At 34.9% G+C, this 14,539-nt stretch overlaps 1 protein-coding gene across 1 annotated transcript in view; it reads right to left on the bottom strand.

The window, feature by feature from the left end:
* Positions 1-10,863: 10,863 nt before the first annotated feature.
* Positions 10,864-14,539, bottom strand: part of TBC1D32 (TBC1 domain family member 32) — a 171,100-nt gene continuing 167,424 nt past the window's right edge. Inside the window, 1 exon segment of the mRNA XM_040965431.1 lies at positions 10,864-11,273. Coding sequence (XP_040821365.1) covers positions 11,154-11,273 — 120 coding nt within the window. The 3' untranslated portion in view covers positions 10,864-11,153.

Consider the following 14,539-nt stretch of genomic DNA (forward strand, 5'->3'; position numbering starts at 1 on the left):
CCCATCCAGCTCCCTGCTGGTTGTGTGGGAAAGCAGTCAAGATCGGCCCAAAGTCTTGGGAATCTGCACCCATTTGGGAGACCTGGATGAAGCTTGTGATGCCTGGATACGGATTGGCTCAGTTCTGGCCATTGGTGCCACATGGGGAATGAACCAGCAGGTGGAAGATCTTTCTGTTTGTTCTTCTTTCTGTAAATCTGACATTGCAATTAAAGTAAATATATTGTTTAAAAGTGTATACAGCTACCTTGGAAACAATTACTGTATAAGTGTAGAATATTTCCAATAATGTCCATTTAAGCTATGCTCTGTTCAGTGTTGATATAATAGATGCTGTGTATTCAGTGTCTGTCACTTATTTACTATTTTTCCCATACGGTCCTTTGGAGAGAACTGGGACTTTCCCAACTCCTGGAGGAGATCAGTTCTCAGGTCCTAACATTGTGTGTCTGCGCTCTAATTCAGATTTCTTCCCAGGATTGGGATGTAACCTCAATAATAGGGAGTTTGGGTAAAGGGCCAGTAAAGCCCAGTTTGCCAGTTTGTTTAACCAGAAGAACATGAATTCTATGTACAAGCTCTTCTGATACTGATAAAAGCCTTAAAAATAAATGGTTACAAAAGAAATTTAATTTTTTGGAACACTCCATCATATCTTGAAGAGACACTAGCACGTTAGATTTGCCTAGTTATTAAGAACTAAGCAACTCTACAGTGAATATGCTGTATCTACTCCTGTTTGATACAGCTTCCACTATCCTCAATAATATTTGCAACCTTGGTTGAAGGAGTCAGGAAAATTATATAATCTGACCTTACAATATGTATATTTGTGTGTGGTCTTCTTGCAAATTCTCAGCTCATACAGAATGCTTGTTTCATCTGGACATAGAAACCCCTTTTTACAACTTTTTTCCAGCCAATAGTAACTATATTTTATATTCATTGTGCACAAATTTGATGTGTTTTAGCATATCAAATTTGTATGTGTAACATACAAATTCAGCATGGCAAATATCTATGTGCACAATTGGAAGCGAGAAATGAATAATGGAAAAACAATTGGAAAATAGAAATAAGTCATGCACAATACTCAAAATATATAACTGTCATCATGTTTTTGTCCACTGACAAGAATACCTTAATGACAGTCTTCATGTGCCTCAGTCTTCAATGACAGAAACATTTCCTTGACAGCATATATATCAGTTGATCAAACAGTACCTTTCCAAAAATTTTTGATAATGGACAAAAATATAAAACTAAAACTCCTTAATTAGATGTGTGCTAGAAAGTTTTGCCTCATCCATGAATACTTGGGCTTGAAATATGAAATCCAATAAAACACTATGGAATTAAGAACATGACTACCTAGCCACACAAAAATTTATTCAAAAATGGGGACATATGGCAACACATAATGTAACATATTTTCATTAGATCATGGTTCAGTGTGGGTTTGTAAAGGATTTTGTTCATTCCAAGCCAAAGGATCTATGCTCCAGGGTAATCAGAAACAGAAAACAGAACTCATGAAGAAGGCATCACTGCTTTTCCAGCTTTGTCCTGCTAGTGTTTCTGGGTAAGTTAAGCAAAGCACCTACAGCGCTTTTAGCACAGCAGGTAGAAAGTTCTCAATACAGAGTAGTCTTTGTGACACCCATGACCTGTTGTGATGAAAACATCGATGTGTGTTAAGATGTTTCCTATTAGTAAGAAAAATAACTTGAAAATTTTACTTGAAGAAAATAAAATGAAAATTTAGAGAGCTGTGAAAATTACTAGATCCAGAAATCATTTTGGCTTTTTAAAATTTGATAATTTCTTTTTTTTTTTAAAGATTTTTTTTGTTGGAAAGGCGGATATACAGAGAGGAGAGACAGAGGGAAGATCTTCCGTCTGATGATTCACTCCCCAAGTGAGCGCAATGGCTGATACTATGCCCATCCAAAGCCAGGAGCCACTTCTGGGTCTCCCACGCGGGTGCAGTGTCCTAAAGCCTTGGGCCATCCTCGACTGCCTTCCCAGGCCACAGGCAGGGAGCTGGATGGGAAGCGGGGCTGCCGGGATAGAACCGGTGCCCATATGGGATCCCGGGCATGCAAGGCGAGGACCTTAACCACTGCGCCACCGCGCTGGGCCCAAAATTTGATAATTTCCAATGTAACTCATTAGTTATGTTTGATGTTGTATAAGAAAGGACTGAATTTTAAAGGTAGTCTAAGATGAACTTGGTATTTTAGGAAAGGTTAAATATAAATATGTGGTCTTTTCAACAAACGGTCCTGGGAATGTTGGATCTACATATGCAGAAATAGGAAACAAGAACCCTTTTTAAAAATTTATTATTTTTTTAAAGGATGATTACATGGTACCTTTTACCTTATATAAAAATTATGTCAAAAGGAATCAAGGAGCAAAATCTACCATCTGATACCACAAAATTACTAAAGGAAAATATTGGAGAAACACTTCAAGACATAGACATAGGCAAACTTTTTGGAAAAGACCCTTTAAGCACAACCAATTAAGAAAAAAAAAAACTAGATTACATCAAGCTAAGATGCTTCTACACTGCAAAGAAAATCATCAACAGAAGATGAGAAAAGAGTTGCTGATTATGCAAACGATGGTAATACCCAATATCTAGGAAAAACTCAAGAAACAACCAAATAGTTCTGTTAACAAAGCACATGAGCAAGCCATTAAAATTTTGTTTCACAAATATTTATTCAGTGGCAGAGATTGTGGTATGTTTTGATATCTTTATCTAGTGGAGAGTTAAAGTGAAAAGAACTGTAAACATCAGAACAAAAAAAGAAGGAAGAGGGTGGGAAATGCAGGTAAGAGGGGAGGGTGAGAAGTGTCACTGTGCTCTCAAACTTAAGCTGTGAAATATGTGAAATGTGTTCACTTTACAATTAAAAATGTGTTGTTCAATGAAGAACAGCTTACACATATTCTCATGATATCTGACCAGCATATAGAATCTGAACTAAAGGATCTAACTTTTTTTTAACAGTCAACATTTTAAGAACTGTCTCCTGCAACGTGTCTGAAATGTACTCTATTAGCAAATTGACAGTACAATTATTTCCATAATGCTTAACATTTCAGAATGGCCAATTGCCAACAGTAGAATACAGGGTGGGAAACATGCCAAAGGAGTTAACTACTTCTAAAAGCTAAAATATTGCTAGTGCTGAAAATTCAGGGTTCATGTGAGTCTAATTCCCTTGACCCTATTTAAACTTGTTAAATAAGTAAATACATAGCCACCTATTTAAGCAAAAAATTTTTCCTTTATATTCTGAAGGAAAAAAAAGGTTGGTCAAGCTTGTTACAAATAATATGTTAACAAAACTTTATATCTCATTAAGGGAACACTTGTTTTGCTTATCACTGGAGATTATAAAAAATTCAAAAGCACATTTCCAATCCATTAAACATTATGTGGTCTGCATCATTAATTCTAGAATAAAAATATTGGGTTTTCAAAGCTTGAAGGGAACATGGTTAAAATGATTAAGTCACAAAAATACATGCCTAGATCTAAAGTGCACAGAAACAATAAATAAAATAATATAATTTTGTATTCCTGGAATATTCAGAGTAAAGGGAACATTAAAACTGTATGTAATAGTGCCTGGTCCATTCTAGGTGTATAATTACGGAATACTGAGTGGCTAAATCAGTGACTGATAATTACTGTTGACAGAGTACTCAACATGAAGTCAGAAAAGCTACATTCTAGGATATGGTAACACCAAAAACCTACAGAACAGAAAGTAATTTTATTAATAGCTATGATTAATAGAGTGATTACAAAGCTTTTGTAAACACGGATGACACGTGAGATAGGCACTAATTTTATGCCCGTTTTATCAGTAAGATACAGAAAATGATGTACTGATGGCAAAGGTTAAATTCAAATCCAGATTATTTGACTTACAATCTCTGAACCAACCCATTATAGTTCCTCTATGGGTATCATTTTTCTGTTGCTAATAACAATAACACCGACTGGGAAAGTTAACAATAAGTTTATTTTGGCTCACAGTTCTGGTGCAAGGACAAGGAGTTACATTTGATGATGGTCTTCCAGCTGACAAAGTCCGAAGGCAGTCTAGGACATGAAAGACAAGATGCTTGTGTACTTTGGTGTTTCCATCCTTTTATACAGCTACCAGTGTTAAACCACAGAGCCTGCATCCCCTAAATTTTTCTAATCAACCCCACCTTTCAAAAGGAACCCACTTCCTAACATCATAATTGGGTTAAGTGTTCATTGTTTTCATACATCATAATGGAGACTAAAATCCTAAAATAGTTTTGGAGAGGAAAAACTGCATTGAAATCACAGCACTATGACCTTCAGATACTCTTTTCACTTCAACTCCTTTGTTCTTCCTAGTAAAATAAATGTCTGATTTCCCTTAGGGTTCTATCTAAAAAGGGTATTCTATCTGATGTAGGTTTGGATTTATAGGTGGACAACAAGTATGTATATTTAATATTCTAAACTAAATGTTGACAAAGTCTTTATACAACTGACAGATAATAAACAGTTTAGGTGGACTGTCTGGTCTACAACTATTCAACTCTGTCATTTCAGTATGCAAGTAGCTATACACAATATATAAAAATGGCATTGTGTACTTGATTTTTAAGGTGAACACTTATTGTAGTTCATGTTAAAGTTTGTTTACAAAAACAGAAGTTTAGATTTGATGCAAACTGTGAAGTAAAATAAAGGAATAGTTAAGGTATGTTTAGCAAGTACATCATTTAGGGCATTTGACTCCATCTTGTTCCTGGTTTCTAGGAAGAAGGATTTCCATCTTTTGGGTGGGTATATATTCAAGAATTCATATACTAGGAACTTAATACTAAAGTTTCATGTTAAGGGTATTTAGGTGGGTTGAGGTGGGTATTTAGAAGTTATTGCAAGTCAAGAGGGATTCTCCATCACATACCGATTCATCATAGGAGTGGCTATTATAAAACCAACCTCTCCCCAGCTTGACTGCTCTATCTTAAGCACATGCTGTCCCCGTCATTTTTTTAAGCGGCAAAAAAGTCTTTAGCAAAAGGTGAAAAAATATCAGTGTAATGCTCTTGAGACTTCTCAGCTGCGAGAACATTGAACTAAGCAAATCTCTGTTTGCTTAAATCCCCTGGTCTAACGCATTTTGTTATAGCAATAGAAAACAGAACAACACAGATCCAAACACAAAATAACCCTATTAGTCCTCACAAATACATGATAATACACATTTGCATCACGGCTTATATCAAGTAGTTATGTTTTGCTTTCCAACACATGAGTGTGGTCCCAGCACAGGTCACACAACCTGTGATACATATATTATAGTCAGGATAATATCCAACGCTAAACACAGGCATACATCCATTTTTCAATGGAGGAAAACTATTATAACCATTACAAAAGAGAATAAGCTAGTATTACTTTTGTTAAAAACATATTCCCAGACATTCCTTTTGTTGGTTCACTCTTCAAATGGCTACAACAGCAAGGGGTGAATCATTTCCCTATAATGTGGTCTTTGAAACAAATCATTTCAAAAAATCTCAGTAAGCCATGAACAGAAAATATAAGGACTTGGGTCATGAGGGGAGAGATTTGGTCTAATGCTACAACCTTTCTTTCAATTCTACCTGTGACAATTTAAAACTTCCACACTGATTCAGCAAATAGTCTAATACTCAGATAAATATAGTACTAATGTAGGATTTTGGGGGTTAGAAAATAAATCATTTTGTCAGTAAATAGCTTATACTACACTTTGAGATGTGACATTCCCAAAGAAACATTTTTACAACCAATATATTTGTTGAATAATACCACGAGGATTAAATAAGAAAAATATTAAAAATAGTAAAGGATAGAACAAAGGAATGTAAGATGATTTATAAGAAAAAGGTAAGACATCTTTCATAACTTAGAGGAAAGAATCAATCCAGCAACATTTCAAATTTTTAGTTGTAAATTTCTTTTATTAGGTAGTATGGTACTATTCGAAGGTATACTGTGATAAATAAAACACTTATTATAAAATTGAATGCAACATTAAAAATCCAGAAAAAATAGCTAATGCACAAGAGGATATAATGCAACAAATATTCAACTAAAAGAATGAATAAAAAATGAGAAAAGCCAGCTGCAAAAACAAAACAGCAAAGTACATGATAAATGTAAAAATAAAATAATAGGTGTGCAAGATGGAAATTGTCTAAACATCCCAATTAGAAGCCATAATATCACAGACTCAGATGTGGGGAGGGAGACCCAGGTCTGTGTTTCCAACAAAACTACTTGAAATACTAAGATAACAACAGGGAGAAAATGAATTAACAGATAAGTGCATGTAAATCTTAATCTCTTCTTCCAAATAACATAAAGCAAAATGAAGATTCTTATCAGGTTGTACTGACATTAAAATTAACATCAAAAGCAAGGGCTATTATGAAAATATAGTCACTGCTTAACAATAAGTCTCAGTTCACAAGATGTAAAAATTATCAAAGTTTATGCCCTTAATTCAACCTCAAGAAACACAAATTGGAAACTGAAGTAATGGAAACAGACAAATCCACAATTAAATTTAATATCAATATTATGTTCATACTCATTCATAAAACACGTAGCTACAAGTATCAGTAAAGATGCACAAAACATTATCAATCATTTGATTTGAAATTTAGAGAGACCACTTCAAGCAGAAAAAGCAGAAAATACATTCAGTTTAAGTTTTACATGAAATATTTATCAAGTAATAAAATACTCTGAAATCTAAAAATATTCCAATAAATACAGAGGTCTTACAGATTACATATGACCCTGCAATTATGGTCCTGAGAATTTATTCCAATGAAGTTAGATCTGCATATAATGGAGTTATTTGTGCACCTATGATTTTATATTAAGATTTATTTTTATTGGAAAGCCAGATTACAGAGAAGGAAGGAAAAACAGAGAGAAAGATCTTCTGATCGCCAGAGCTGATCTGATCTGCAGCTAGGAGCCAGGAACTTCCTTGATTTCCCCCATGTGGGTGCAGGGTCTCAAGGCTTTAGGCCGTCACGGATTGCAGCATATGAACTGGCACCCATGTGGGATGCTGGGCATTCATGGCAAGAACCTTTGCACTAGGCCCTACACTGGGTCCTACCCCTATACTTCTGAAGTTAATTGAGGGTATTTTATTGTAAAAGCTTTAAAAAAGAAAATACATATGGAAGAGTTTTGTTCAGGAATAATCTCAGAATAGAAGGTAGGGGGTGAAGCATCACGACATTCCTAAATCTGTGTTGTAAAATAAATAACATTTGTTCACCTATATAAATACACAAATATTAAAACTTCTGAACATAAAGACATTATACCTAGGAATCAATAACACAAATATATTGAGAAATCCAAAAATATTTAAAACTAAATCACATATTTCTGAACAGCTCATGTACGGAATATCAAAAAGAAAATTGGAAAAAAATTAACTACATTGAAAAATGTTAAATGTATTAAAATTGTGGATATAGCTGAAAGAGTACTTAAAAGGAACTGTATAATATTAAATTTACGCCAGAAAGGAAGGCTATTAAGTAAGTGATGTGAACAGTAATTATGATTATATTATCACTGTATTTTCAGCTTTAGGTAACCTATCTGCCATGATGACTGTGGAGTAGAGTAGAGGTACTCTATCTTATTTGTTTCCTTGAATATAAACAAGATATTATTATACTGGTATGTATAACTCTAAAGCCATGTCTGTTTAATGAATGACTAAAGAACTCTCTAACATTTGCAAACCTGAAAGTCAAACTAAACCACAACAGTATTTACAACATTATTACATTATATTGCAAGTTCAGGTAGAACTGTGTTACGAAGTTTGTATGAATTCCTGAGCCTTATTTTACCTGCACATAAACTTTAGATATGTATAAGTCATAAAGAAGTATAAGTATAAATTAAAATGTCTGGAGGTGAATGTTTAGATTTCATGTACTTAATTTTTTCATAAATTTATTTTTATTGTGTGAAACGTACATTATAATTGAGTCTTTAAGAAGCAGCTTAATTCACAATAGGTAAGATACAGAATCCACCCAGGAGACCACTAACGGATGAATGGGTAAAGAAAACGTGGTACAAAATAGTATAGAATATTATTCAGCCGTAAAAAAAAATGAATACCTGTTTTCATAACACACCGACACAATTGGAAATTACTATGCTTACTAAAATAAGCCAACTCCAAAAATACAAATACCGTATGTTTCCCCTGTACAATACAAAAAACAAAAAAAACAGTATATATTAGATGAGTGAAATCAGCGTTTTGAGTTTTGATAACTATTTACAGTCTGTGCGCAGCCAGGGACTCTGGGCCGGCAGGGGTAGGGAGGCGTGGAAGACTCCTGGATTTTGATTGGCTCAGCTCTGGCCTTTGTGGCCACTTAGGGATGGACCAGAGTGGACCACCGAGGATCTTTCTCTGTCTCTCCTCTCTGTAGATCTGCCTTTCCAATGAAGTAAAAAATCTAAAACAAAACAAAACACAAAAACAAGGGAGAATGAGTAAGCAAACAAAGCCAGAAGCTAGGGGAGGCAGGAGCCAAGCTCAAGCAATCTGATATGGGATGTGGCTTAGTTGCTATGTCAAATACCACCCTTCAAGGATATTCTTAAAAAAAAAGTACAAATATGATATAAAAGCCAGATAGTTGCTACCATTTGAGGAGTGAATCCGTGGGTTGAAAAAATTCTCTCTCCCATCTTGACCCCATAATGTCTAATAGTCCTGGAGGCTGCAGTCATTTGGGGAGAGATTTGCTGAATGGAAGATATCCTGTCTCTTGTTTTCAATTAAATAAACAAATGTTTAGAAAAAAAGGAAATAAAACCTCATAATGGTAGCTAGGTTAATTACCAATTTCACAGTTGCTGTCACCAAATCAGCAAGTCACTGTTTATATACCTTTTCTTATTGTTCAAAAGAAAGTGAAAGCCGCATGGCTCCAACTGAATGGACTAATTTTTTCTCAATATGTAATTCTTATAATCTAGGCGTTACTTCACTTTCCAATTGAGAGCATGAACAAATGTTTTAAAATTGCAGTTTTTCTTGTCCATTGGTATTTCAAATTACTGTGTGAGAGCTTTTAACAAGAGATAAGGCTGCAAGTCTCTTGCAGTAATTCAAGTAGAATATAAAGAAATTAAACCATAAACATGTACTACATGTTCTATGGAATGGATTTATAAAACACAGTTTAATAGTAGAAATAACTTAAAATTCTGGACCATCTAATAGTCTCTAATTTAACTTGTATCAACTGGAGCTGAAGTGTGCAATATGAGAAGTTAACTATTTCAATTTATTTTTTACAACTTTCCAATGTTCTTTAGGAATATCATCGTAGAGAAACCACTATGACATTTGCAGCAGCAACTCCAATTCTGGAAGGTGGATACTGCACTAGTCTAAGGCCACAAAATTAGAAACTGTACAGTACCAATAATTTTAGCACACAAAAAGGAAAAAGAGTTTGTAAATTTCCATCTTTTTTTATAAATGGATAATAGTGTTGTATTTATTTGATATATATATATTGAATATTTGAAAACTAAAACTTCAAATTCCACACTGGATTTCAGGTCATACTCAAAACACAAGATCATTATAAGTACTGTATATTATATTATTTAATCCATGCTACGTCTATGATGCAGCCATAACATAAAAATTAGCATCATGTGCAAATCTGGGCCCTACTACAAATGTAGTACTTCCTTATGGATATGTAAATATCATGAAATTATAAAGAAGTCCAAAATCTGAAACTCTTCTGTCCACACCTATTTTGGTCAATAAATGTACAATCTACATGCAGATATAAAAAAAGAAGATGAAGAGCATCCATAATTTAAAGAAAAAAAGTAGAAATACACTGATCACTGTAAAAGAAATCTTGTGCATTTGTATATTTTATTATATTCAATGTGACATTTACAGTATAAGAAGATAGGTCCTCATGTATTATAGTAATTTTAATGGCACCGAAATTTCTGTTTAAATAAAATTAAACTTTTTTCCATTTAAGCTAATTTAGAAATCTACTTTGTCACTGTTTTCAATTCTATCTAACACTAAGGAAAATGCATAATAAGAACAGAATGCTTAGCAGTATAGACTAACCAATCTATCTTTCAAATGAAGCATGTAAAGACCACATTTCATATGAAAAAACATAAATTGATGTAGGTATCAAAAGCAACTACTAGGAAAACAATTATGTTTCAGGAAAGTGGTTTTTCTGCGACTTGCCATGACAAACAGCACTTGTTGCTCCATATGTGAAGCAAGCAGTCAGGGTTTTGCCTATTTTCCTTTGTTCAGCACAGAGAACAGAGCAAACAAATGTTCTTTCCTTGTCTGTATGGATTCTTTATGGCTACTGAATCATTTAAAACAATGCTTTTTTTTAAAAAAAAAAAAGATTTATTTATTTTTATTGCAAAGTTAGATATACAGAAGAAGAGAGATAGAAAGATCTTCCATCCAATGATTCACTCCCCGGTACTGTGCCGGTGCTGCGCTGATCCAAAGCCTGGAGCCAGAAGCTCTTCCGGGTCTCCCATGTGGGTGCAGGGTCCCAAGGCTTTGGACAGTCCTGGATTGCTTTCCCAGGCCACAAGAAAGGAGCTGGATGGGAAGCCGGGCTGCTGGGGTTAGAACCGGCGACCATATGGGATCCGGGTACACTCAAGGCAAGGACCCTAGCCACCGCTCTGGGCCCAACAATGCCATTTCTTTCCAAACTCACTGGAAAGAAAATATTTTGATTATTTGGTAAAGAAGGAGTTGTAGATGGGAACTCTTACATAAAATCTACAAATAGCTTAATCTGACTCTAAAACAACCGTAAAAACAATGAAACTTACAAAACTGAATTCATGTCACAAATTGAGTTCACAACTACTTGAATATATTATTATATTTAGAAGATCTCAGTACTGACATACATGTAAATAAAACCTGCTGCTAGACAGAAAACAACCAAGTCCTCCTGTTTCCTTTAAGAGTAAATTCAAGATGATATTAAACTGTGGGCATTCTGATCTATACACTCAGCACTCTGATGTCCCGCATGTCTCGTAGCAGCACTGGCCGGTAGTTTTGTTCCAAAATTTCCATGTATTCAAAATAATCACTCACTCGAAAACCATGCAGTGCTTCTTCCTGACAGGACAGAAAAGAAAGTTCACTCACATGGGCAAAGGCACACGATTCCAAGTTAGTCATTTTCAAAAATGATTTCTTTATTTACTTGAAAGGGAGAGAGAGGGAGACAGAGAGATCTTCCACCTGCTGCTTCAATTCACAAAAGGTTACCATGATAGAGTCAGAACCTCCTTTTGCGTTGGTCTTTTATATGCTGGCATGAGTGGCATGGCAGGTGGCAGTTTTTTGCACTCTGTCACAATGCATAATGAATTTGATATAGTTGATGTGCCACTTATTTTCAGCTACAAACCAGGGGTAAGGGACAGAGGAAAAGCTAATGTTGCTATTCAATGTGTAATTGTTTTTTATTTAGGGGTCTGTTTATGTGTATAACAGGAAGGAACCATGTTCCCATGAAATAGGTTGTCTCTTGTCAAAACAAAAAACTTTATGGCTAATAAAAATTAATCTTTAGGCAATAATAACCAAATCTTACTGATGTTTATATATAGTAGTTTTAAGTATGAAATCACTGTTCAAATTTATAATGCTAGTATCATGTAGATCTTTAAGAAATATTTATTTTTATTTGAATGGCAAAGGAAAAGATATCAACTTTTAAAAACTTTTTAAAATTTTTATTGGAAAGGCATATTCACAGACAGAAGGGGAAACAGAGAGAAAGATCTTCCGTTTGCTGATTCATTCCCCAAAAAGCCTCAATAGCTGGAGCGAAGCTGACACCAAGCCAGGGTGCAGGGGCCCAGTGCTTTTTTTGATGTCTTCAACTGCTTTTCTAAGCCACAAGCAGGAGGCTAGATGGGAAGTGGAGCAGCCAGGACATGAATCAGCATCCACATGGGATCCCAGCACATTCAAGTTGAGGAATTCAGCCACTAGGATACCGCGCTGGTGTGAGAGATCAATCTTGCAACCACTAGTCCACTCCTCAAATGGCTACAAATCCTAAATATTTTGTAATGACCTTCTCAGTGGATAACTAATTCTTTCTATTATAACCATTTAGTGTACCAGCTTAACATTCATGTTATTACACACCACTGTTGAGAATACTGTTTTATAATCATTTAAGTTATAGAAGTGAGTACATTGGACTTGCTATAAAATATGAATGCCCCTATTCTTTAACTAGGCATAATAACGCAGTGCAATTTTACGTCAACAGTAGCAGAACTGCCATCTAAACACAGGAACAAAATAGAGACCCTGGCAGTTTTTGATAGAGGTTGTATGGCCACACATTGAAAAGAGGATAACATTTTCAATAAGTGGAGCTCAAAAATTAAATTGCAAAAGAATGGAACTAAACTTCTACTTCTTCTGGTCCAAAATCAATTCAAAATGGGTGAATATCCTTAATGTAGACCTGAAACTTTGAAAATATTAGAATAAGACTGGAAAAAGAGTTCATGACATTGGAATGAGGAAGGATTAGACTTCGTCAAAAAGAGCTGTATAGCAAAGGAAACAATGAGCAATTCATTTGCTGCTTTTCCAGGCACATATCAGTGTTAGTTGTAATCACAAGTGCAGGAGCCAGGACTTGAACTAGGCACTCCAATTTAGGACAAATTTGGGCAATGGATGTAAATCCTCTTGCTAACTTCCTGCATATAATAAGCACTCATGCATTAGTGGTGGTCATAATAATAAAAACAGATTATTAATGAATATTTTTTAAAACGGCTAGGTACATTTTTAGCATATTACATAGAACATTAAGCATAAATAGTATATTATTGACTCTCACCTTTGCTCCATCTTTTTTACCCATATGCAATAGAAGGAGAAAATGCAATAAATATATCAAGATACGAAAGACTTTTCTTGAAAGTTTTCAGGAAAGTGCCTATTAAGGAAAGCTAGTTATATCTACATATTCAAAAGCTCATTATATCAAGTGGAATTTTAAGAAATGTTGCATGTATTAATTTCTGGTATAAATTCTCATTGACTGCCAATCCTGTAACCTTAACATTTAAATAGAAGATAAGAACCTTTAAAAGATACAAGGTACATGGGCCCGGCGCGGTGGCGCAAGTGGTTAAGTCCTCGCTTTGCACGCCCGGGATCCCATATGGGCGCCGGTTCTAATCCCGGCAGCCCCGCTTCCCTTCCAGCTCCCTGCCTGTGGCCTGGGAAGGCAGTCGAGGACGGCCCAAAGCTTTGGGACCCTGCACCCGCGTGGGAGACCCGGAAGAGGCTCCTGGCTTCGGATCGGCATAGTATCGGCCAGTTGCGGCTCACTTGGGGAGTGAATCATCGGACGGAAGATCTTCCTCTCTGTCTCTCCTCTCTGTATATCCGCCTTTCCAATAAAAAATAATAAAAATAAATCTTTAAAAAAAAAAGATACAAGGTACAGACAGATCAAGTGCTTCAAAACAGCACTCATTGGCTGTGTGACTTTGGGAATAAGTTTAGCTCTTTTACAACATCAGGTATTTTCTTTCCAAAATATTTGATTACTAATGTCTTTTCAAGGTGATGAATTTTTATTGTAATAGCTCTTTACAACAATACTATATGGATAAAGAAGGACTAATAGAAGTCACTTTCAGTTAAATTGGAAGAGTTTATATTTATTAATAACTACTAAGAGGCTTATAAAATAAAAATTTATAACAAAAGGCATGCAACTTAACGTACACTTAAAGAAAGGTTATAGTAATGTCAAACCTCACATGGGAAATATTTGAAAGAAGAGTGTTTTATGAACCTAGTTCTGCTCTTTATCCTAGTTAGTGATGACCTTTTTAAGTGTTTTGTCCAACCTATCACATAAAATGAGGTTCTTCTTGGCTAAAGTGGTAGAAACACAATCTGCAAGCAATTTTACTTCCAGTGTGTACCTCCCGGAGTTCATAGTAAAATTATAAATTCTTGGACTAAATATCTGCAAAATGTTTAATTTCCTGGCATTACCATTTTTGATTCTTCTACACAAAGGTCCCAAAGTTGTACTGCTATACTTTTAAAAGGTTTCAAACTATTTGAGATTTTACACTAAAATTTCAACCATCCAAAAGTTTTCCATATAAATTTAAATTTGCTAAATTTGATAAGGAAACTAGATTATAATTTTTAATAAAAATCCTAAGTATGCTTCAGTATCCAAAAAGTCTAATAATAATATAGTGGTTTAGAATAGGATTTAAGGTTTTGAAGATTTGCATAGAGAATAGGTGTTTTTAGGATTTAAACCTAGATGACGTGAACTTGGACAGGTGGGATTATTTCAGTTTTGCCTTGATTAATTA

Source organism: Ochotona curzoniae, unplaced genomic scaffold (genome assembly GCF_017591425.1).
Source record: "Ochotona curzoniae isolate NIBS_2020 unplaced genomic scaffold, NIBS_Ocur_1.0 scaffold_3890, whole genome shotgun sequence".
Classification (NCBI taxonomy): Eukaryota; Metazoa; Chordata; class Mammalia; order Lagomorpha; family Ochotonidae; genus Ochotona; species Ochotona curzoniae.